A 26,517-nucleotide genomic window follows, 5' to 3' on the forward strand; every position below is an offset into this window, starting at 1 on the left:
TTCTGTGTGACACATTGTTTTATTTCTTGAAAATACATTGTACTGACAAAATTCTTCAATGTTAAAAGACTAGCTTATCATAATAAAGTGTAACCTGCACATCATTGTTAAGAAATAGTAGCACTACAGTCTCTTTTATGATTTGCTCTACATACAGCTTGTTCAATGCTAATTTTCCAGTAATGAGAAAATAATAAAGGAAAGAAAAACAAAATAACTTAACTATAGCTATTCTTTCCTCTTCACTAGAAAGCTTACATCGGATAATTCAAAAGTAGAAAAATTTCATCCCTTTCAAATCCACTGTATTTCTGGTATATCTTAAAACCTTTGCAGTGGGATTTACTACATAAGTAATGCTGTGGTATGATGTTCTTTGAGATACAGCACTTGCCTGAGTTGCCTCCCTGTGCAAGTTTTAAAATCTACCTCAACATAACTTCTTTTAGTACACTGTGTATTTTTAAGAATGAGAAAAAAGTATGACAAAGAAAGTTTAGGACTATTTCAATGTGATTTCATTAAGTACTTGTATTAGAGCAACACACAATGTATTACCGCTTTCTCCATGAAACAAGGACAATAACATTAAACAAATTTTAGAATTAACTGTCCTTTTTCAAGAACTTCTTGTGAAACATACATGTAATTGGCTTTCAAAGTCTACTGTATTTTCTTTATATAACTACACTTTGAAAAACCATTTAATCCCTCAAGATACAAACACAATCAAACAGACTGCTCTTAGGTACACAAGCACCTTAAGTTCTAGTCAGAATACTACAATGGACAGCTTTTCCATCCTGAAAATTGTTGGGTCATGATGGCCCAAGATCACTCACCGAGTTTCATAGCTCAAACAGGAAACAATTTTGGTACAGAATTATCTGAGAAACTTTCCTGCCAAAAATTCTGAGAACAGACCTGCAGATTCAAAGGACATTTTCAAAGTTTCCTATATAGCCTTTTATGGAAAACTTCCGACTCCCTGACAGGACCCTGAGACCTGGGAAAGAGCCACTTTTTTTACAAACCAATTGACTTTATCAATATGATAGGTCAAGCAAGAAACATTTCCGTGGAATTATTTCCAGATCAGACTAGCAATTAAGAGATGATAACTGAAGATTTTTCTACTTTTAGTTGTAGTGGCCATGTTTACTAACATTTTTAAAGCAACATTTTCTTTTCATAATCATTTGAATAATCTTGGAAGTTGTTTACCCAAGAAAATGTTCTGTAAAGATCAGTTTAAGAGGAAATGTGATTCAGAAATTTGAAATTGTGCAAACAGTTTCTGTCAAAAAGTTTTCTAAAGTTCCCACCATAAACACATTCCTGAAAAAGAACTTGCCCCCCCCCCCCGCCATGTTTTAATTAAAAGCGGAATGATCTGAAGGAATTTGGTATAAAGGAGTCACCCTAGGAACATTCCTGTAAAATCAGTTTGAAGTCTGGCGATGATTTTTTCACAGTTTACAGTTCCAAAGCCATTAAAGGAATAAATGCCACTAGCCCCCTTGTGAACATGCGTTTAAATACATGGGAATTATCTGAAGGAATTCGGTAGATGGTCGCCCAAAAAATATTTCTGTAGAATTATTTTAAAAGGAAACCATTTCTGACAAGAAGACTCAAAATTCCCACTACTAAAGTATGATGAAAAACCTGTCACCACCTGACAGCTACATTTTTTAATGAAACAGAATGATTTAAAGAAAATTGGTAGATGGTCACCCACAGAATATGCCTGTGATGTTTGGCTGAAACTGGCTTTGGAGTTTAGGTAATGCTTTTTACAGAAATAGTACATGAATGGAAAGACATATGAGCCGCACCATGAGAAAACCAACATAGCGCGTTTGCGACAAGCATGGATCCAGACCAGCCTGCGCATCTGCAGTCTAGTCAGGACCTATGCTGTTCGCTATACATTTCTCTAATTGCAATAGGCTTTGGAAGGCTGGTCGCAAAAGCACTATGTTGGTTTTCTCATGGCGCGGCTGATATGGATTAGGCACATCCAACCATACCAAAACCTCACCATTAGAACTTTGTGCTCAGGTCAGCTAAAAACAAGTTTACTAGCTATCTGAAGAAAAAAGTGTCAAATTTCTGTTAAAGGAAAGTTTTTAACTTAAAGTTTAGATTTTACAAAACATTAACAGAATTGTTACAAATTAACAAGATTTACAGTGCAACATACTAAAAAAATAAACCCCATACAAGAGGTCCACAATAACAAATAATATATATGCCTCTTTGCATATTGTTTGGGAATGAAATAATGTTTCTTTTGCATAAGATCAAAAGTTCATGGAAAAGAAAAGTGTTGGAATATATCCAAAAACACTTCCATTTTTTCATTAAAAAACCTGCTTCAGAAATATCAAAGTACTGGTATGTTTAATACTGGTAAATCTAAACAACCAACAAAATACATGTATGAAAAACAATTATTTCAGGCATTGTGTTATACTTTAATAACAGATATTTTGTGGGAATATGAATCTGTGTATTTCAACATATCTTAAGATATAACAAATGGGAATTTCAATTGTTTGTTGGGATTTAATTTTAGAAATTGACGCAAATATGAAATCCATGAAATTTAGTCCCCCACGAATAGTCTCTTAATATCCTGCTTTTGGCGTCCTTATTCTTAACAAATAAACAGGGAATGATAATGATTACATGTCATTATGATGTAGGCAGTGATTTTCTTCCCTTTAAAATGCACTATAACCCCTAGCCTCTGTTGTATGTTTGTTTCCTGAGTTAAGAAATCAAAGGCTCATAATGCCTTTATTTATAACATGGCCGCCACATTGTTGTTATGAACACAAAAATGTCTGGTTCTTGTTAAATACTATTTTCCATCATTGTTTTCCAATGTATTTGTCAAATGTATGAATATTGGTTACCTCCCTTTATGGCTCTAGCAAAATTAGTTCATGTGTAATATTGGAAGTCATGATTTTCTAACCATGTAGTTAAGAAATAATTTATAGCAAAACAGTGCTTTATCACTATTTATACACGATGGGCGGTTATACGTCGGGCGTATTAATTTCAAGAGGGCACAGCCTGAGTGAAATTATTTCAGATGACGTATAACAGCCAGAGTGTATAAAAAGTGATAAAGCACTGTTTTGCTATAAATTATTTCGATTCTAATATGTTCTTTATTGTACAATTAATATCAAATATGATGGAACTGTTTCTTCGCGCAAGCATGGCGCCAATAGTAGGTCTTTGTTTATACACGTCAGGGCCGGAAATGGTAATAGATCTTGCGGCAGAGTTCAGTTCGGGCGAAAATTATTGCGAATTATTCAGCAAAGCGAATAACGAACTCAGTATTTGTGAAAATTAATCAACAGATTTGTGCAATGTGACATTTCGTTTAAAACATGTAATTAAGTTAAATATTTCATGAAATTTGAAAGCGCTATTTCTTGATGCGTACATGGATCTAAATATCACGTTGACGTGACGTCAACATAACATCATTGTGATGATTAAAGCATTGTTAGTCATATTAGAATTATGTATAACATCAGTTTTGATGGCCACTTTTATCTGTTTTTAACATAAAAGCCGTATGGAACTTTAAATACAGGAATGGAAAAACGTAAGTTTTGTTGAGGCACTAATTTTTAACATAACATCACAGCAAGCTTTAGATAACTAATCCTCAACAGGTATTACCATTAACATAGCAGTAACAGTAACTGTATTCCACAAGTTAGTTCCCCCATTCTTTTATTCAAGAAATTACAAGAAGTAGTACAGATGTCCCAATCATTAATCCATATTTCTTGGGAGTAAAATAATTATAGAAACGGCATGCATCTATGTTCTTGATCAAAATTTCAAAACGTTTTAACATAAATTCTGACATTTACATCTTTTACTCTTTTTATCAACACTGTTTAACAAATTTCTGTATAAAGTCCAATGTCAAATACATTCACATCCCCAAAAGACTGTTCTACTTCTAGAAAGGTGAAAACTTTTTTTCAACACATAGTCCACAGTGGAGGAGACTATCCTAAAAATAGTTTCAAATGTCTAAAAATAGATTTTGACACCTAAAACTCAGCCAGTTGCTATAATTTTGTTAACAATTGCGTTGACTACATCTAGGGATTCGTCCTCGCAGATCACAATATCGTACTTGCTTTTATACAACTCAAGACTGTCGGCTACCTGCAAAAAATAATCAAACAGACAAATATTAAGTATGATTCTAAACATGGCTGGATTTGATTGCCAGTTAGACAAAGAAGAAAGTCAAGCTCTGTATATTCTGCAATAAACAATAGTTGACAAGCGGACCGGAAAGAAAGCATTATGACGTCAAATTGTCACATGACATTCGTCTTATCACTACTTGGATAAATGAAGCTGAACAAAATTTTTATCAAAATATTTCAGTGAACGTGCAAGAATGGAAACAATCAAGGTCTTCTTATTGTTTGTCGCCTAATTTACCATGGATCATCGTTCAGATGCTTAGATATTTATCCATTTGGGCTTACGCCCTCATGGTTCAATTCCTGCACATCTAAGCTCTGAACTGGCAATAAAACACTTAAAGGCCTTGTAACCCTGAAACTTAAATAACACAGGCAGGAACAGAATGAAATGAAACTCAGCAGAACTTTAATTCATAAGCCATCTAAACTAAAGTCCTAAAAGTTCCTACTGTCTAAGAATCACAACTGTAAAAGCTAGCTATCAAATGTGTTCTAAGCAGTTGCTGATCACTGATCAAATCCAGGTCAATAGTTTTTGGTCTATTCAATCACTGTTTGTTACAACTGTACAGCAAAGCCTCACAAACTTCCTAGAATAATAACCTAATATATACATTTTATAAAAACTATTTAAAAATGATTATAACTTACGAATTTTCTTTGCAAATGTTTTATAAAACTGACTTAAATTGCTGAAAATATTTTTTTAAAGTCCATTTTTCTCCTCTTACCCTAGTATTAAGAAATCCTATAGTCAATTTAGCCTCTACATTTTCTGCACCATTTGCCATTTGAAGATCTCCTAGTGAATCTCCCATAAGCAGAACATTCGTACAGTGACTAAGGTTTGAAAAATAGTCCGAGTCATGGACAGCATTTTCATTTTTATTGAAGACATGGATCATTTCTCCTTTGAATCCTATCATTTTGCCCTGAAATGGAAAATGTACATTAGTGACATACTTTTTTACCATTGTGTTACTTCAGCTCATGTACAAAGTAATAAAAGTTTTTCTTTTTAAGTATTGTAACAAATAATGTATTCCTCATCAAGATATACCTGCATATTTACTTGCCATTTTTGATATTTGATATGGATTAAATGCCATTTTTCAAAAATATTTCAAAAATATAATGGCAGCCACTTAATCCAACCAGTATTCCTGCACTATGGACAAGTAAAGACTTCTTCCCCACAAGTAATTGGCAACTTCTTCACATGAATGTGAGGTTGAGCACAAATGATTTTATCTGTCAAATTATCATGGAAAGCATTGTCTCACAATTGGATTGGTCTCACACAGTAAATCTATGTTCTACATACTGAGCTAACATGAATAGATACATAATTCATAAATAAATAACATTACCCAGATATAGCAATGCATACAATATCAAATAAATACCAGAAACCACACAATTATTAAATAACTAGATTTATTTTACTGTTTCTTTAAAACATTCAGTTTCATTAAAACCAATATGCAGATTGTTAAAGAATTATGCTGGAATCTTTCAGACAGCATTGATTTTCCAGAAATTCATGCATTATAGTCATACAACTCAAGTATTTACATTTTCATCGAAGTCCAGATCATTTGAAACAACATGCATGTTGTTGTAGAATGTTGAATGTTGTGAGATCAGTTCCCGTATAATATCTCCAACTCCAGCCGAGAAGATGAGCAGTGGTACATCACACTTGTGTAGTTTGTCAAAGAAATCTGTACATCCATCCCTGAAATATAAGTGTACTGTCTGTAGTTTGTGTTTGAGTTTAGCATATTTTTTAACAATCTTTAAGTAGTAAACTGACAGTGTCTACTTGTAGCAGTTAAACAACAAGAGCTGTCAGAGGACAGCAACGCTCAACTATTCAACAGCCTTGTCAATTGAATGAAATAAAAGTCGAAAAAGGGGCATAATTTTGTACAAGAGCTCGTAGAACATGAAATGCCCCCTTGATGTATTCAGTAATTCCACGTGGAACAGAAATTATTTGGTCACTGTACACAAAAGTTCTACTGTTCTGGGTCAATGTGACCTTGACCTTTGACCTATTGACCTCAAAATCAATAGGGGTCATCTGCTGGTCATGATCAACCTCACTATTTTCATGATCCTAGGCCTAAGCTATCTCAAGTTATTGTCTGGAAATCGTTTAACCGTTCTGTGTCACTGTGACCTTTAACTTTGACCTACTGACCTCAAAATCAATAGGGGTCATCTGCTGGTCATGACCAACCTCCCTATCAACTTTCATGATCCTAGGCCCAGGCGTTCTTGAGTTATCATCTGGAAACCGTTCAACTGTTCCAGGTCACTGTGACCTTGACCTTTGACCTACTGACCTCAAAATCAATAGGGATCATCTGCTGATTATGAACAACTTCCCTTACAAGTTTCATGATCCTAGGCTTAAGCGTTCTCAAGTTATCGTCCAGAAACAGTTTAACTGTTCCGGGTTAATGTGACCTTCACCTACTGACCTCAAAATCAATAGGGGTCATCTGCTGGTCATGATTAATCTCCCTATCAACTTTCATGATCCTAAGCCCAGGCATTCTTGAGTTATCATCTGGAAACCATTCAACTGTTCCAGGTCACTATGACCTTGACCTTTAACCTACTTACCTCAAAATCAATAGGGATCATCTGATATGATCAACTTCCCTTACAAGTTTCGTGATCCTTGGCTCAAACATTCTCAAGTTATCGTCCAGAAACAGTTTAACTGTTCCAGATCACTGTGACCTTGACCTATCAGGGATTTCCCTTGGCTTTTCCAGATGGGGGTCCTGGGACTTCCACACTTGCCAGTTTGGGAGTCCTGGGTGACTTTTGGGGGTCTCCAATGAAATCTAATGAGATTTTCATGAATTGTAAGCAAATATCTAAACAACTTAAAAGATATAATATTGCATTTATAAGTTGACTTGTATTTATTTTTTTGCATCCTACTGGTAACCCTGGTAAGTACCTTTTTATATGATAAATGTCATCTAAAAATTCCAAGGGTAAATCTTATTGCTACATTTACTAGATTTTGTCATAGTGTGAGGGTATTATCAAACTTATAATACTATGCCTGTGGTCTGTCTGCAGCAGGAAGTTTGTTCAATAAGACAGTTTTGATACACAGAAGCTGCACAACATAACGTTATTTCAGTAGCAAAGCCATACAAACTTATCTGTCAACTCATGTAAAAACTTTATTTCCAGTTACCCTTGGTATTAGTTTCAACTTCATCAGACTGTCAGTCCCAGTAGGGCTTGAACCTACACCCTCCTGAGAATTGCAGTAAAAGTAGGTTTATGGAAGGAATTGAATACTCTTCAAAATGGAGGTACTCTATTACGCTTCTAATACCTTAAATACTGAAAAGGACCAAATTTCTGAAAATGTGATTGGCGAAAAAGCGGGTCCCGTGGATGCACATCAGTTCACAAATGCGAGTCCTTGGCCTAAAATATGAGTCAGGGACGCAAAAAACACGCATCCAGGAAATCCCTGACCTACTGACCTCAAAATCAATAGGGGTCATCTGCTGGTCATGATTAATCTTCCTATCAATTTTCATGATCCTAAGCCCATGCGTTCTTGAGTTATCATCCAGAAACTGTTTAACTGTTCCAGGTCACTGTGGCCTTGACCTTTGACCTACTGACCTCAAAATCAATAGGGGCCATCTGCTGGTCATGACCAACCTCCCTATCAACTTTGATGATCCCAGGCCCAAGCATTTTCGAGTTATCATCCGGAAACAGTTTAAATGTTCCGGGTCACTGTGACCTTGACCTTTGATCTACTGATTTCAAAATCAAAAGGGAACATCTGCTGGTCATGACCAACCTCCCTATTAAATTTCATGATCCTAGACCCAAGCGTTCTTGAGTTATCATCCGGAAACGGATTGGTGTACATCCCGACCGACATACAGACAGACCGACCAACCAACATCTGCAAAACAATATTGCCCTCCTTCGAAGTGAGGCATAAAAATTGCAAAACAGGGTTATGGATTCTATACAATGCATATCAGCCCCTTGACAATGGACAAGTGTGTGGAGCTTCAGTTCTTCACTCGTGAACACCATAATTTGAAATTTTTACTAGAGACTGTGCCACACATAAACATATTACATATTATGGTTATCACTTGGTGAAATATATTTTGATATTACACTTAAACAAACAAGGGAAAAGTACAAAGCATTTTGTCGATAATCTTCGAGATAGTTGGAATGTCTAACAGTATTATCACATACAGTCTGGCATAGTAATGAAGAACTGAAGATTATCAATAAATCTTATAAAGTCTACACTTTTCTTTTGTGCTATGTTGTTCAGGATATTTTACAAAGTTGAGGACTTTCCTAAGTTTTCTCCTTAGGAGCTTTATGAATACGGGCCCAGGTACTTTGTTTCAGTGAGATCAAATTTACCTCAACATTGCTGTAGATGTTGCCACCATATTATGCAGCATCTCTTTAGATAACGGGTATTTTAGTAGCAGATCATGTGCCTGTGTCCACCTGAAATTTGAAATACAGTATTATCTCTATTGTAAACACCTCCTAAGAAATAAAGAGAAAACACCAATATTTTCCACTCCCTCTAGAAAGTCTTACCACACAGTATTGAAAACCTCACTTTTAAATTTTATTTCAGGATTAAAGTCCAGGTGTTTTAAAGGTAATACAATGTAACATATTTATGAAGGAAGATTTTCCTTTAATTCAAAGATTCCCAAATTTTACACTATTGCATTATTTTACATTATCTCAAGTAACATGTGTACTGGAATTTGGAAGTTTAGGTTCCATGGGGTCCTTGTTCATAGTTATTTTTTTTTTTTTATAAAACAAAATCTCAAAATTTTCACTTTTCTTAAAAGGACTTTTGCATAAATTAACATATAACTGAACAAACTGTACAATGCCAAAATCAGAGACTTTGTATGCTTGCCACAATGTTTCCCAATCTTACAATCTGACTAAAGTACTTGATCTTCTAAACGAAGATCTGAGAACGACCCATTCATATTCGTCTTCTGTAGATTTCGGATTCCAATCAGACAACTTGTTCGAATGTCAAGGAGTAAGAAAAATTCTAGTCATTCCAGGGCTCGAACCCGGGACCCCTCGCTTACAAAGCAAGTGGCCTACCGACTGAGCTAGGCGGCTATCTGATACATAACGACATAAGAATTGTAAATATCAAAAGCCAAGGCTACAGGTAGATTTGCAAGATGTTGTAAGTTAGGCTCTGATTGGCTAGCGAAAGGGTCGTCAGAACGAGGCAATGAATAGGTCGTTCTCAGATCCTATGCGTAGCGTAATAGGAGATGTACTTTAGTCAGATTGCCCAATGTTAAACATTCATTTCATATCAAAATGAATGTTATGAAGATATTCTATTTAATAACAATAATAATAAAATGTTACAAACTTTTAAAACATCAAACTGTTACAGATTCATGTGTCAAGATCATACATTATCAAACTATGTTCCTATTGAGGAAATCAAGTTCATCTGTTTCACTTAGTAATGAGCTATACATACCACTCAATCATATATGGTATTTTATCTTCTATAGTCATGTTAGGATCTGTCTCAATTGGGAAATACTTGTCTCTGATCTTATATGCCTGAAATAAAAAAGTTTCTACTATAGTTTCATGGGATTTATGTCATTTCTAATAATGGAACTCCTCGACTTTATCTGGTCAATACATCATGTACCAATTTCATTTTGCGGACTACCTTGCGGTTAGTAGTTTCTTTACCAAAATTTACTTGTTCCTCAGAATATCCAGTTATTTTCATGGATTGTTTTGGGTTTAACACCGTTTTTCAACAGTATTTAAGTTATGTAACGGCTGAGGCGACAGTTAACCTAATCAGCGATCCTGGATTCTGTACCAGTACATACTTTCTCTCCGCAAGTAACTGCCAACTTCCCCACATGAATAAGAGGTGAAGGATGAATGATTTCAGACACAATGTCTTTTATCAAGTCGTCAAGCAGAACATATGCCTCGCCCGAGGATCGAAGTCACGACCCCGTGATCCGCAGATCTGCGCTGTCCCTACTGAGCTAAGCAGGAGGGCTCAACCACAAGTCACACAATAATCAAAAGAAACTGAGAAAACATCAAGTTATACTTTCGACCATTTTCTTTTTTCAAATAAAGTGCATAAATATTAGAGTTACCTTGAGTTTGTAATCCTCAGGCAAACCACCCTCCTCTAATACATCTGAAGACAGAAGATTTACAATGAAAATCTATACATCACTCATCAGGTCGCAATAATTATACAGATAAGATAATCAGTATAAAATTAATCCTTGTTTATTCTGCATTCTTATAAAATAACAAAATTTATGTTGCATAATTATGTTCTTATGAAATATAATAATTATATACTTTTTTATGGTAGTATTAAAAGTCACTGTTTATACAGCATGTCATTAGTTAAAAGTAAATTAAACAAAATAATTCTATACCCTAGCAGAAAGATTATTAAAGTACTATAAAATCATTTAATTTTGTGGGCAAGAAATTTTGTGATTTTAGCAAAAAAGGGATAAGAATTTGTGGATTTCAACATGAATACTAGTGTTGCTTTTGAGAAAAGTGCATGTCTCCCACAACTGCCTAATCATCTAGATTGACATTTCTTCTCCATTATGTATCTAAATCAACCATGCACCAAGACCTGTATCACTGGCATTAGTATTTTCGGTAATTCAAGGGCCATAATACCGAAGTGCCTTGGCCGATTTGGCTAGTTATCGAACTTGGCCAAGGACTTATTGGCAAACACATTTTGTTCAAGTTTGGTAAAGACTGGATGAGAAATGTTTGACTTAGAAGTGCGGACAAGATTTGTGACAGACAGACAGAGACACACACACAGACAGGAGTAAATCAATATTCTCCCACCACACAGTGGTGTAGGAAACATAATTAGCCCCCATCCCCTCCATGAATATTAATAATTTCACAATATGCAATAAAATGAATTTTGACTGATGTTTTATATATACAGGGTGTCCCTAAAATATATATCCCAAATTTGCATCTCTAAGTTTTCTATAAAAAACTTTGTACAATAAATTAATGTTTATATTTTAATTGTAGTGGCAAAAGAATCTGTCTTAAATGAAATAAAAGTATGATCAACAAAGGGCATTCAGCGCAGTGCCAACATTTTCCATAAGTTTTGTTCCAACATCTATTCTATGTTTCAGGCTGAATCTTGTTTTGTTGTAAGAAATGCCAAACATAAAGAAAATTATAAATGGGATATATATTTTAGGACACATAGTATTTAGCCATAGTAAAAAGATCTGGCATTGAAACATAGGCAGTTGTATAGGCCCTTAGGCTTAAACATTATGTAAACAAGTTTGTATGATCCCTACATGTACCCCACAGTCACTTCAAACACTGTATGCCTCCCAGGTCTTCATCACTTGGGGCAGAAAAATTAATTCTACAGAGAAACCTCTTCTGAGCAAACACCATTCGGGAGATTAAAATGTGTTCTTTTGTAAAGAGGTTTTTGGTCTGGAGAGGTTGATATATTAAGAATTCTTATTCTATCTAATGGGACAGAAACTCTGTGTGCGGTGTTTGCTCCTTGGATGTGTCGTTCAGAGAGGTTACACTGTATCATTGTCTGACAAGCTCTACAAACACTCAACAAACAAAAACAGAAAAAGAAACACACCACTTGCACTGTATCATTGTCTGACAAGCTCTACAAACACTCAACAAACAAAAACAGAAAAAGAAACACACCATTTGCACTGTATCATTGTCTGACAAGCTCTACAAACACTCAACAAACAAAAACAGAAAAAGAAACACACCACTTGCACTGTATCATTGTCTGACAAGCTCTACAAACACTCATCAAACAAAAACAGAAAAAGAAACACACCACTTGCACTGTATCATTGTCTGACAAGCTCTACAAACACTCAACAAACAAAAACAGAAAAAGAAACACACCAAGCTCAAGCTCAAGTAACAGATAGGGCTGTCATTCCACAAGAAGATAAATATATCCCCAATAATATAAAACTTGACTTGTATTATTACCACGCCCCACTTTCTATTTCTCCCTATTACGAATTCTTCAGTCGATTACTACTGATATATCAATGTACAATAAACTGACAATATTTATTCATTTAATCAGTTGTTAGCCCGCCCGCTTAGCTCAATAGGTAAGAGCGTTGGTCTACGAATCTCGGGGTCGCGAGTTCGATCCTCGGGCGGGGCGTATGTTCTCCGTGACTATTTGATGAACGACATTGTGTCTGATATCATTAGTCCTCCACCTCTGATTCATGTGGGGAAGTTGGCAGTTACTTGCGGAGAACAGGTTTGTACTGGTACAGAATCCAGGAACACTGCTTAGGTTAACTGCCCGCCGTTACATGACTGAAATACTGTTGAAAAACGGCGTTAAACCCAAAACAAACAAACAAACAAATAATCAGTTGTTATACTGATACATTGTACAAAATTTTCAACTAATGACAACCCTACTGAATAAGACATAAGCATAGCCTCACCATGGTTTTACAAAACCTCTGTCATTTTTTGGCGAGATAGACACTTTTTCATTTTCAGCACTACTAAAGACTAAGTTATATTCACAATGGTTTTATCTTCGCTGTTTTGCTAATAATTGTCAAAAATGCCACTCGTGAATTCAGACTGTTTGCATCATGTTCTAAAACACAAACACTAGCTTTTTGCGAATTCTCAACACTTGGACTAAGGCTGCTAGTCATAAAATCACTTAACAAAGTCTATATGCAAACAGAGCTCCAGATAAGCTGCGTATTTGCGTATTTACGCAATTAAAACTGCAGAAAACCCAATAGATTCATACAGTGTGCGTACTGAAACGCAATTAAAATTTCCTAATACCCAATTCATACCAAATCGCTTGCGTATCGCATTTTCATTATTACTAGAACAGGTACGAGACTTTAACGCTAGACAACTGACTGGTTATACGTTACAGCAGAACAGGTTGGTGTGATAATTACTGGGATATTTTGCTGTTCAACAATGACAGTTATCTATTTGTGATGATGTAGTGTCACCTGTACTGGACGACATTTTATTTTATGGGAGAACGAATATTGGGGTGAACACATGGTTCGGGATATTGTGGATGAATTGATGTCCGACCGCATTAAAGTGAAAAAGAAAACAACAGTATGGAACAAAAGCATCTCAGAAAGCATTAAATGATTGGAGAAAAATATCTTTAGCATGTAAAACAATTTTAAAAAGACGGTACTGTTTTAATTAATCATATTTCATTATAATTTTAAACATTTTTGCATTTAACATTGAAGGGTGCCATTAAAGTACATTTCACTTAGTTAGTCAGTCCTAGTTAATGATATATACCATGTATACTGTAAGCAAAAAAATACTCAGTTGTTTGTGCGAAACTGGTGAAATACCCAATTGGTTTTAGCAAATACCCTATTACTTCTGAAAAGGTTGGGTAATGATATTATTTTTACCCAATTCAGATTTCCAGTACCCAATTCAGACAAAAAGTGATGGGTAAATACCCAATTACACCAAAAGCTTATCTGGAGCTCACTGAAAATATATAGATACTAGTATATAAATATATAAATCATAACAAGCTGACACTGCCATGCATGCACAAACATGCGCTTACTGAATGGCTTGCCAGTCTATAGTAAAAACTATTGCCCACGGTTCAAAGTACGAAGGGCTGATTACTGACTGGCAAACCATGCAGTGTTTTATTACATGACACCAGAAAATTAATTCTCGCAGATTTATTTTCAAATTTCTGTCCCCAAGCAATAGTTTTGACTATTGACTGGCAAACCATTCAGACAAGTGTTTTATTACATGACATCAGAACATTAATTTTCATAGAAGCCCAGTTAAAACTGGTGTTCAATACTGACCTGTCATAAAGAACTAACTGACCAGTGACTCGTATAAGGTGTCATGTAATAATTAAGAAATAATTTATAGCAAAAGAGTGCTTTAACACTATTTATGCAAGATGGGTGGTTATACGTCGTGCGTAATAATATAACGAGAGCGCAGCCCGAATGAAATTATTTGAACGGCGTATTACCACCCGAGTGTATAAATAGTGTTAAAGCATGCTTGTGCTATAAATTATTTCGATTCTAATATGCCCTTAATCTCAAATATAAGATAAAACATAGAAACGCTCTTTCTTGGTCGCAACAAAAACTTTGGTCATCGCACGTTAACGTGACGTCATTGTAGCATGAGTGTTTTAATAGAGACAAAAAATATGGACATAGTCTGGTAATAACACAACAGAAAAAGAAGATTTTGAGCACCAAAAGCTAAAATTCAGCTACCCTTTACAGTACACAAAACTTAAATTATCTTTTATGCTCTATTGGCTCTTTCGTCACATTAGCAGACACTCCTACTGGAAATATCCAATTTACCACAACTCTGTTTATAGTATGTTTATGCTGCGCAGTCTGTAGATGTAGGATGCAAATCCATTCAGCTGCATTACAATCTGTGCTCCTTTAACAATGACAAAACACAAAGAAAAACTTAGTACTTTAAATTCCCAATCTACATTTTGTAAATTATATAGAACTGGACAGTGAATCCAAAGGCACAAAACTTCAAGCTTTTTAAATAACATAAAAATGAAAAATACTATAGAAGTATACTTGTCCATCTTGTGCTAGGTATATAGTAGATTAAGTTGCCAGTAACTTATTTTTAGAATACTTACTATAGGTGCAAGGGCCTTTATAATTGGTTATAGTGGCATCAAAGGCAGAACAGACCTGTGGGGATTGGTAAAATTTTAATGAGAATAATTGTATGACACATGCTCCTTGAAAATGTTTTAAGAAATAAGATCATAAAATCAACAAGAGCTGTCCGTAAGACAGCGTGCTCAACTATTCGGCTATTTGACAGTAAAATGAATTTATGTCTCAATAAGAGACCTCTACTTACATACAAAAGATATGTCTATAAACGAAGTTTTCGAAAACATTTAACATGAAAATAATTCCAAGTATAACAACTTGGTGACCTTGACCTTGGGTATAATGGGCCCAGCCCCTGCACATAATTTGTTTGTATGCTGGATACTGTTTATGTGAAGTTTCAGTAAGATATAAGCAATAGTAACAAAGATATGACAGAAAAACAAAGGTTGCCGAAAAACATTAACCTTAAAAATAACCTAAGTATAACACCTTGGTGACCTTGACCTTGGGTATAATGGGCCCAGCCCCTGCAAATACTTTGTTTGTATGCTGAACAATGTTAATGTTAAGTTACTGTAAGATATAAGCAATAGTAACAAAGAAAAACAAAAGTTGCCGAAAAACTTTAATCGAGAAAGCTCACGCCGACACCGATGCCGGGGCGAGTAGAATAGCACACCTATTCTCCAAATAGTGGAGCTAAAAAGGGGATTTACTAAAACAAACAACATAATTTGACATGAATGTCCCGACTGTAGTTGCAATATTGTGAAATCCAAAACAAAATCATAACAAGAGTACCAGACTGTCGCAAAATACGCCCGTCTAAATATTCAGTTACATAAATTCAAGGTCCAAAATCCAAGAGTGCCTGGGGTGATTTGGGTGGTTATCAAACTTGGCCAAGATATTATGCCCACAAACATTGTCAGCAAGTTTGGTGAAGATCAGATGAAAACTGTTTGACTTAAGAGAGCGGACAAGGCTAAATTGGCAGTTTATCGAGTAATTCAAGGGCCATAATCCAAGTGCCTGGGGCGATTTGGGTGTTATCGAACTTGGCCGAGATATGTCCACAAACATTGTCAGCAAGTTTGGTGAAGATCGGATTAAAACTGTTCGACTTAAGAGAGCATGGGCATGAACTTCCATGACTGGGGCAAAAATTGCTACTTCATCATAGGGAAACTGTAGGAGTTCAATATACATGATACAAATGTAATACATGTAATATAAAGTCTCAAAATAGGGAATAACTACAAAAATACAGTAAGACATAGACTTGATAATATGCATATGTTCACTTCATGTTCAGGATGTACACAGACATTTTTCTGAATTTCAAGCTGAATGGGACCATAACTCCATCAAAATTCCATGGACTATAACTGAAATAAAACTTTTCCTGTAATTTATTATCATAATACCTGTCTACCAAAAATAAATTCAATCCATTTATCCTTTCAAGAGCAACCAAATGGACAAGCAAAATTTAAGTAGAAAATGCACTGTGGGAAATCATATGATCAAAATAATCTCTAAATAAAAGTTAAATTTTGAAGAACATGAATAAATTTCCTACCAGGTTAAGATACCAAATTTAAACATAGCCTAACATATGACAAATGAAAGTTGTAATATCATTATGTAGTTGACAATAGTGATAGATATCCCATAATAACAAACACTAAGGAAATTAAGAAGTGTCAGTTTCTTGAAGTGTTCCAGATAATCAGAAAATGATTGTGATTGAAATCTATGTAGTTTTAGGGTACATCTTTGTTGTCATATGATAGGCTATATTTTAGATTCCCAGCAAAAGTCACTTTAATATTTTCCCATATTATTGATAAATTTATTTTGGTTTAGAGATTATTTTGATCATGTGATTCCCCACAGTGAAATGGTTCTTGGAAGGACATATGCACAGATACAGGCACTAACATGGAGACTCCAGTATACCCCTCCTAAACTTAGTTTACTGTAGTGTAAATATATCTGATGGGAAAATGGACAATTCAAACATTATATGCCTCCCTGGTGTTTGACAAAGGGCATAAAATTATGTTACATTGCAACAGCTTTTGTCATCTGGCACTGCTTTACATATTTAGTGTTTTATCTCAATTTCAGTTAGGCATTGGTTGTGAGCAGAGCATTCCTGAAATCTGTACAAATATCAACTCATTCTCTACAAGCTAAGGTAGGGGTAGAATCAATTCAAATGATACCTGCTGCTTTCTAATTGTCCTCATCAGAAGAACATTTTTGGCAGAAACTCTGCCTACTAACCGAAGGCTAAAAATATGGTTCAAATTTCAGTTAATACTTTATAATTAAGAAATCAGTCAACACTCATGGCATTATTCGTTACTATAGTATTTTAATATTTTGATATAAGTTAATACATAAATTTAACTTACTTGTAACTTATTGGGCCCATCACTGATCATTTTCATCAATGTGTTAATCACGTAGTCCCTGTCACGTATGTGAACATGGCTTCGGTTGAGCTCTTCAATCTTGAATTATATAAAAGTAAAAATTATACGTTTGTTTTGTTCCAGTGTAACCCCTTTCTAAAAGGAAAATTGTCATTTTGACTTGTAAGACACAGAATGATGACTGTTGGCAACTATTCTTTATACAGCTGGAGGCTTAGCAATCATCAAAACAGGAACAACTTCCCATTAAATCTGAACCTTTGAATCCTGTTTCCAGACGCAAACTCTATAATATTTATACCCATATTACACCAAGCTTTCATATCTCATGTTGTAGGGGCCATTTATAAGTCTCTAGTGAGCTTTCCTTCAGAAAATTTCTTTAAAAAGAATGTAGTTTTGCCTTAAAATTAACATTACATAAGGACTTAAATACCACCCTGCCTGAATACTGGTTTTTTTCCAGATCACAGGCCTGGGCCCTTTTCCCCTCTTAGTACAAAAAAGACTTGTACACAACATAAAATCATGTTAAATACAATATTTTCCATTTAGTACATAATTTTACAACTTCAGAGAAAATTTCTTATTTACCTGAGATTCACTTAACATCCTCATGACTGAAGCCTTAGACAAAAACTACACTCTGCTTTAAAGAAATGCAATAAATTATTTGTGCACAACTTTGCTTCTAGAAGTTACGGCTACTAGTAAACCCAGTAAGGAATCAATAGATAGATATACATAATACTAAGTACCTCAGTTTACTGTTATCAATTAATAATGGTATCAGATCCTGATTATAGATAATATCACACTACATTGTATAGAAAATCTGCCAATAATCTGAGATTTGCAGAATTGTTACATGATTCAGTTATTAACAACTTACTTATGATATTATGTTTACTGCAATATAGTGTAACTGGTGTAACTGATTCATAATTGATGCCATATTTGAAAATTATATGTAAGAGTGTTACAATGTTATAAAAAATTATAATATCATAAATATTTACTGTAGTTTACATGTACAGCGCTTTTCTTTTATGTAAAACAACAACAACAAAAACAAGAATAAAAACAACAGAAATGTTGACAAGTTTTAGTGAAAACCCGATAATGTGATTTTATTGATTAACAACATCTGCCAAATTGAATAAAGGTCATACCAGTAAAATGCTCTTTCCTGAAATCAATATAACTATTTGTAGCAATTGAAATAGCTAATACTTATACCATGGTATGCTATGAGTAGCAACCATATGCAGTCCACATTGCTGTTTTATTTGTACTATGTTGTCATAGTCTCATGCATGTGATATGCCATGACTAAATAAACTTAAACTTGAACTTGTATATTTTATATACAATACTTACGAAAAATAGCAAAATTATTTTATCATATGAAGTACAATTATGTAATATTGTACTTTATTCTATACCTATTTTATCTATCCAATCGCGAACGTTCATTTGCAACACATGACCATACAATATATTACGGTGCGTACAAAAATCCTGTATTTTCTGTATTTGGACGCACGCGCGTACAAAAAATCCTGTATTTTCTGTATTTGGATGGTTCAACAGTCCCATGTTAAACATACGATAAAGCCCGAAACGCGTGAAAATGTTCTGAATGTAAATCGGATGAAGTAGGCGCTCTATGTACAGAGTTTGATTTAGATTATGCGTCTTGAAATCTGGATTTAATTTGAGTTTATTTTGTTTATAACACATAAAAGCGATTCAAGGGATAACAATGCTATCTGATTTAGATACTAAAACATTCGTCAATAATCAAAAACTTAAAAATACAGTAAAAAGGATCATCAGATTTTGGAATATTTGAAAAGTCGCTAAAAGAAGCCGTTCCGGACGAAACCTAGAAATTGGTATCAGCCCTGACTGTCTGAATAGCTACCTCAGCAGTTTTTATTTAACGGTTAAGAAACAAAATGAAGAAGATTATGAATGGCAGCGGACGGCCGGTCAGCATCCAAAACATGTCTACTCTATAATTCAATTTTTGTCGGATCTTCACCAAACTTGCTGACAATGTTTGTGGGCATTACATCTCGGCCAATTTCGATAACCAGCCAAATTGTACCAGGCACTCTTTGATAATAGTCCTTGAATTACTCGAAAAACGGGGAATTTAGCCTTGTCCGCTCTTTTAAGTCGAACAGTTTTCATCCGATCTTCACCAAACTTGCGGACAATGTTTGTGGGCATAATATCTCAGCCAAGTATTATTACCACCCAAATCGCCAAATGGCTGTTGTAGGGAGGTTGCACCATATATTTTTTTAATGATGATATGCAGAAAAAACAGCATTCAATGAATTACGTATATTACGTATGAAGTGAAATAAATATAGAATAAAAAGGTTATTTAAGGTCTAACATTGTTCTGTATAATATATATTTGCACTCATACCAAGCTGGGAAAAACTAGAAAAGGCAGGAATACAATATTCAGTGAAACATTTTTAATTTAAACTATTATTATAGTAAGATAAAATAGATATAGAATAAAAAGGTTATTTAACATTGTACTGTACAATACGAGATATATTTGGACTCGTACCCAGCTGAGAAAACCATACTGAACTCGCCTAGGGGCTCGTCCAATATGGTTTTCTCAGCTGGGTATGAGTCCAAATATATCTCTGTATTGTACAGAACAATGTTAAATAACCTAATAGTTATGGGAATATAACAAAAAGTGATAAATTTAAATTATTGTTTCATCTATATATCATCGACAACAACAAAAAAATGCTGATAGGTTTTACAAGGTCACCATAATTTATGACAAAACACAATCTGATTGAAATGGTTCTCTAAAATTCAGTCAGACATGCAATTATAAAGTATTATAAAAATCTTCTCGATTAATCTTAAAAACAATAATGGTACTTACTTTTTCATTCATTTCAATATCAAAGCTATTCATTTCGAAAAGATTATCAATATCTCACTTACAAACTAGGTCAGATTATTGAAATTTAACACTGCATATTTTCAAAAAATATCGTAAGTAAGATATTTTCACGCTACACTTTCATTATTGATAATCAGAATTGAACTTTCAACACACTAGCTAACTATGCTTTTTAAAAAATATCAGAAAACACAAAGGTTTATATTACAAAAACCTCAAAAAATGGAAGGCTTGTCATAATTTTGAAAAAAAAAAATTAGACCGTTAATGACGTATCTACATTTTTTTTTAAATCAGGAAGTAATTTCATTCATTATATATTGTAAACCGAAGTGTCTGGTTAAGTCCCAGGTGTTTTATTTTTACAAACACTTGTGTATTTTAAACATAATAGAAAAAGCTTTTTAATACTGCTGTGTTAGTCACACAGAAAAGCAGTGTTGTAAAATAATTCAACCTTTAGCCTGCTAAATTTCTAAAATAGATTGATCTATCATGCAATTTGGGCAGTACCACTTGTTTATAAAAGGGGTGTTCACTGAAAATTTACTGACTGAATAGTGAACAGTGCAGACCATCGGCCTGCATGGATGTGCAGGCTGCCGGCTGATACCCTATATATTGTGTCCAATAACCAATAAAGCTTCACAATCACTGACAATTTTTCAAAATTTACAACTAAATTGTGGCCTTTGTGCTATTGTCTGGTACTATGGGGTACATTTGATTGACATTAAACAGAAACCAAATTTCGTATCTGTCATGTTTCTGTCTTAGCAATTTAGGCGTAAAAAAAATTGTTTGTTTCCGGTATCCCGACCTACCCTAAATTTTTGGCCCGACCCTTTTATGGCCTTGAAGAATTTTTTTCCCAACTTTTTAACAAAACGTTGCAAAACTGCATTTTTATGCTTTAAACAAGGCCAGCAATGTTAGAAATCAACTTACTGATGCTCTTAAGGCAGAACCCCCTTATTTGTATTCATTTTTTTGACACAAAAATAATTTCCGAAAGTCTCCTTTAATAAAAAAAATTCCCCCCCCCAAAAAAAAATTTCCGACCTACCTACCCTAATTTTTTTGAGCATGTAAACGGAAACAAAGATTTTTTTAGGCCTTATCTATCTACTGATCCTGCTCAACTCCCCTTTCAGGTACATGTCAGTGCAAGAAAAGTTAAAAAGTAATCAGGAACTGGGAAGGTGTCTGTGCTTGTCCATTCTGGGAAGTTCAAATGTGATTCATTCAAACAAGAGGGTCATGATGACCTTGGATCGCTCACCTGAGTAATACGAGCCATATGTTTTAAATGTCTTAAAAACTGATGCTAAAATATGGTCACTGAAAGTCAGTTTTAGGACTGGTATGCAAAACTGTACATGTCATCAACATTTTTAAGACTGTATCTAAAAACCAAGAAAGTAGGTCAAGGTCATAGTCAAGCAACCCCCTACTTGGGGTCATCAGGTAATTATAATTAAACAGTCTAGGAAATATGATCAGATAATCTTTTAAGTATTTTTTCCTATATAACTCATATATAACAAGTGACCCACAGGCGGGGCCTCTTTTCACCCCATGGGCATAATTTGAACAATCTTGTTAGAGAACCACTATGCAATGCTACATACCAAATATCAAAAGCATAGGCCTTGCACTTTCAGACAAGAAGATTTTTAAAGTTTTTTCCTATATAATTCTATGTAAAACAATCTTGGTAGAGGACCACAAGGCAATGCTACATACCAAATATCAAAGGCCTAGGCCTTGAACTTTCAGACAAGAAGATTTTAGAAGTTTTTTTATATATAAGTCTTTGTAAAACTTGGGCCCCCGGGTTGGGGCCTCTTTTCACCCATGGGGCATAATTTAAATTTTTTTTATAGAGGACCATTAGATGATGTCACACGCCAAATATCAAGGCTCTACGCTTTGTGGTTTTTGACAAGAAGATTGTTTTTAAGTTTTTCCTTTCGGTTGCCATGGCAACCAGAGTTCTGTGTGGAATTCAATTCTTTGAACAATTTTGAAAGGGGGCCACAAAAGGATCATTCCTGTGAAGTTTGGTGTATATTTGCCCAGTGGTTTTGAAGAAGATTTTTTTAGAAACAGTTGACAGACGGACGACCCATGACTGACAACGGACATTGATCGGTCACAAAAGCTCAGGTGACCTAAAAATGGGAGGAAGTAAAAGATTGGGAAAATGATGGGTGGTAATGCTAAAATTGTAAACAAGGTGTACAAATCTTTACGAAAGAGAAAACAAACACTAGGCACTTTTCAAAAGCTTTCATATAGCTTTAACTTGTCATACAAAGTTTGTATCTGCAATGAAATTTCCCTCACTCTTTTGCCTCTTTAAATATTTGTATGTCCAACATTCTCATAATATTCATTATTCATGCCTGCAGTCACTAGGCTGACTTTGATTAGAACATCAAGATTGATCATTTTGTTGCATTTTATAGTATCTGCCATTATATAACTACTTATATAATTTCAACTGTGTAAATTTTCACTTGCATAATATCTATAATACGCTTTCCCAGACCAAACCGTGGAATTATGACAATGTCTTTTCTCAGCATTGACAATGTCTTTTCTCAGCATTCCCATCGACTTTTTAAAAAGTATGTACATGTACCCACATACTTCAGTAAATGTGGATATAGGATAAAAAAGTTGGGTACAAACCATACACATTACAAAAACAAGAGCTCTGCCAAGCGGGGCAATATATGCCCGAAGGATTACATCAGAGGATGGGAGCAAAATGTAAAGAACTTGATGGTTGAAGCCTAAAGGACAGGAACAACAAAGGGAAGAATTTCCAAAAAATATTCCAAGTCCACAAAAAAATCCTTACCAGGTACAGGTATGTCAAAATACACCTAAAAATTGGAAGTATCATTCATGTTGTACCACAGAAAAGTGGTCTCGGTTTTTCCCCATGGCCAATATAAAAAAGTTTCAAAATCAGCTATTTACAGTAACATTAAAGGGAAGTAATTCAATTTTTTTATTGTAAGTGAACAAAAAAAGGATCTGCCAAATAAAAACAAGAGCACTGCAATGCAGAGCAATATACACAAAGCAAAGTCATATGACCTTTGACCCCTAAGTGCGACCTTGACTTTGAAGCGAGTCACTGAACGTCGTCTCAGTGTGGTGAACATTTGTGCAAAGTTTCTTTGAAATCCTTCAAGCAGTTAAGAGTTACAGAGCAGACACAAAACAAACTGATATGACCTTTGACCCCTAAGTGAGACATCCAAAACATGGGCTCTACATGTCATCTAAGTGTGTGTCAAGTTTCTTTGAAATCCTTCAAGGGGTTCAAGAGTTACAGAGTGGACACCAAATTGCTAAAGGACAGACAGATGGACAGACATACAGACACTGGGGGTTGCTGGGGGGATAACAAAATACGTCCCTTCGGACAGAAATTAAAACTTATGAGAAATTACACTTTTATTCAGCCTGGGTTTGTCAGTGGTTCCTTTTACCTATGCAATGCTACAGGGCTACAGCTAGAGCTTATAAGAAGTAACGTCTCATCCAAGCGAATTGAGAAAAGTCGGGAGACTTCAGGGAGATGCAAAGAGTGTTTGCTTCAAATTTATCATTTCTAACTCAACATTAAACACCCAATTTGAAAAGATGGCTATAATTTTCTTGTTTATGGATAAAAACCATTGATGTGACCATTCATATTCTTAGTTACATTATTTCCCATGCTTTGACTAATGTTTCAGTCCAAAATTCTGGAAAAAATATGTTAAAAAATTCAAGTCAATGCTCCTAAGTCTTACCTGCATTTTTTGCTGCTATATCTTGCATAAAAATAAGATGAAAGAGTTAATTATTAACAATGAGTGAACAGTATTGCACTCAAACAAAAATGAATAGTAAATTGTAGAAAATTGCCTGGCAAGCCAAAACAACAGACATGAGGACCATACTAAAACAAAAACGATGGCGATGGATTGGCCATGTCTTAAGAGTTCATTATTAACAATGAGTGAACAGTATTGCACTCAAACAAAAATAAATAGTAAATTGTAGTAAATTGCCTGGCAGCCAGTCATTTTTACTTTGTAAAATATTTATAAATAAGCAGCTCAGAAAGATCCTAAAGATATTTTGGCCCAGAAAAATAACAAACAAAGATCTGCATAAACAAGCCAAAACAACAGACATGAGGACCATACTAAAACAAAAACGATGGCGATGGATTGGGAAATACTTAAAAATACTGCTTGAAGACTGCCATAGCCACTGAACATTTTAAACATCAACCCAGAAATTCATTTTTCCCTGACTCTTCTAAATTTCATTTTTCACTGACCATTATCAAGATTTCCCTGACAATTCACTGACCTTGAAAATAAATCATTTTCCCCTGACTTTTCAAGGTAAGTAGCAACCCTAGAGAATTAGTCATGCAATTGTTCTAGGGCCATTTTTTAGCCTTTACCATTATTCAGAACAATTTGTGCTAATGAATAAATGATTGACACAATTAAAATAAAACAATGTTTTCTAAGAGATTGTGGTACGAGTGCTGGGCCTGCCTGAGCTATCAAGATCAGGTTGCGTACCAACATATGAAGGACGGTTTTTCCATATCACTACCGAAACTTAGGGGGCGTGGGCAGTGTTGCATTTTCAATTACTGCTCATGAACAGACTCAATCGAACTGAGTTTGCGATTTTCACTGTTTGCCTTGTTCTTGATGCTTCCGAGGGATCTACTTTCTAGACTTTATAAATGGAATATACAAGGTATAATAGTCACATTAATATAATGAACTGAATAAATTGTTGGTTTTTATATAATTTGTTTGTTTTCAGCGAATTACAGTAAACCCTGAGAGAGAAAACACCATGGTCCCCACTGCAGCGCAAACCCTGGACCTCAAGATCCGTAGGCTGACACTTTAACCACGTTGCTAAAGGGTTAACCCAACAGCAATACTGTTTGAAGTGGCCTATAAACCTACTATCACTACATTTCTCCCCTTTTACTTTTCAGAGCTCATCAGCACTCAAGAATGAACCTCCATGCTCACCTCATGAGTCTGTCAAACATCCTTTTCGCCTTTAAAGTAAAGGCACTAAAGTAAACCTCGAGAGAGAAAATACCAAGGTCCCCACTGGGGCTCGAACCCGGACCTTGTGATCCATAGGCAGACACTCTAACCAGGTCTAGGAAAGTGGAGTATTTACAGATTATCTGTAAATTTACAGATAATCTATAAATTTACAGATTTTTCAATCTGTAAATTTACAGATCAAGTGTTTGAAAACTGATTAAATAACATTTATCCTCAAAACCGCAGCTTGGAATTAATTGGTTTATTTACAGCATGCATAAATTAAGGTCATTTGTGGGTTTCAGCCATTTTTGTTGACTTTGATTTTTTGGCATTTTCAAAAAAATCAAAGTAAACAGAAATGACTGAAAGTTACAACTGACCTTTATTTATACATACCATAAGTAAATCAATTAATTTCAAGCTGCGATTTTGTGTCTTAATATAATTTAGCAGTTTTCAAACACTTGATCTGTAAATTTACAGATTGAAAAATCTGTAAATTTATAGATTATCTGTAAATTTACAGATAATCTGTAAATACTCCACTTTCCTAGACCTGCTAACTACATCGGTGAAAGGTTCACCCAAAAGCAAGGCTGTTGAAAGTGGCCTATAAACCTACTTTCACTAAAACTACTACTACCATAAAAATCGATAGTCCAATTTTACATGACTTTATCAGAGTTTAATTATGAACATGATGAATAAATTTGCCCTTGGACGGTGGTAGGTCTATAACAGATCCGGTTCTAACCATTCAACTAATCTAGGCCAAACCAAAGATTGTGCATTAAAAACATGCGATAAATATATGTGCAAACAATTCAAACCTCCGCCATTCCTTAAACTCTTCAGAATTGATGAAAATGAAATATTTTTCGGAAAAAATATCTTCCCTGTCAGCTAGAAGCTTGAAAATATCGGTAATATGCGCGCGGCTGACGCAGATCTTAATGG

General features: G+C 34.8%; 1 protein-coding gene across 3 annotated transcripts; it reads right to left on the minus strand.

The window, feature by feature from the left end:
- LOC123537894 (cytosolic 5'-nucleotidase 3A-like) lies at positions 1–26,517 on the minus strand. Of its 3 annotated transcripts, none has more exons than XM_053529413.1 (9): positions 26,391–26,517; positions 17,488–17,586; positions 15,079–15,133; positions 10,481–10,524; positions 9,829–9,914; positions 8,709–8,798; positions 5,838–6,000; positions 4,994–5,194; positions 1–4,212 (listed from the first exon to the last, which is right to left on the minus strand). In XM_053529413.1, the coding sequence occupies exons 1-9, from the start codon at positions 26,397–26,399 to the stop codon at positions 4,102–4,104; spliced, it is 858 nt and encodes a 285-aa protein (XP_053385388.1). In that variant the 5' UTR covers positions 26,400–26,517; the 3' UTR covers positions 1–4,101. The 3 variants fall into 3 exon arrangements, with proteins under 3 accessions (XP_053385388.1, XP_045177742.2, XP_053385387.1); XM_045321807.2 differs by lacking the exon at positions 26,391–26,517 and adding an exon at positions 20,438–20,580; XM_053529412.1 differs by lacking the exon at positions 26,391–26,517 and adding an exon at positions 18,103–18,135.

Source organism: Mercenaria mercenaria, chromosome 18, assembly GCF_021730395.1.
Source record: "Mercenaria mercenaria strain notata chromosome 18, MADL_Memer_1, whole genome shotgun sequence".
NCBI lineage: Eukaryota > Metazoa > Mollusca > Bivalvia > Venerida > Veneridae > Mercenaria > Mercenaria mercenaria.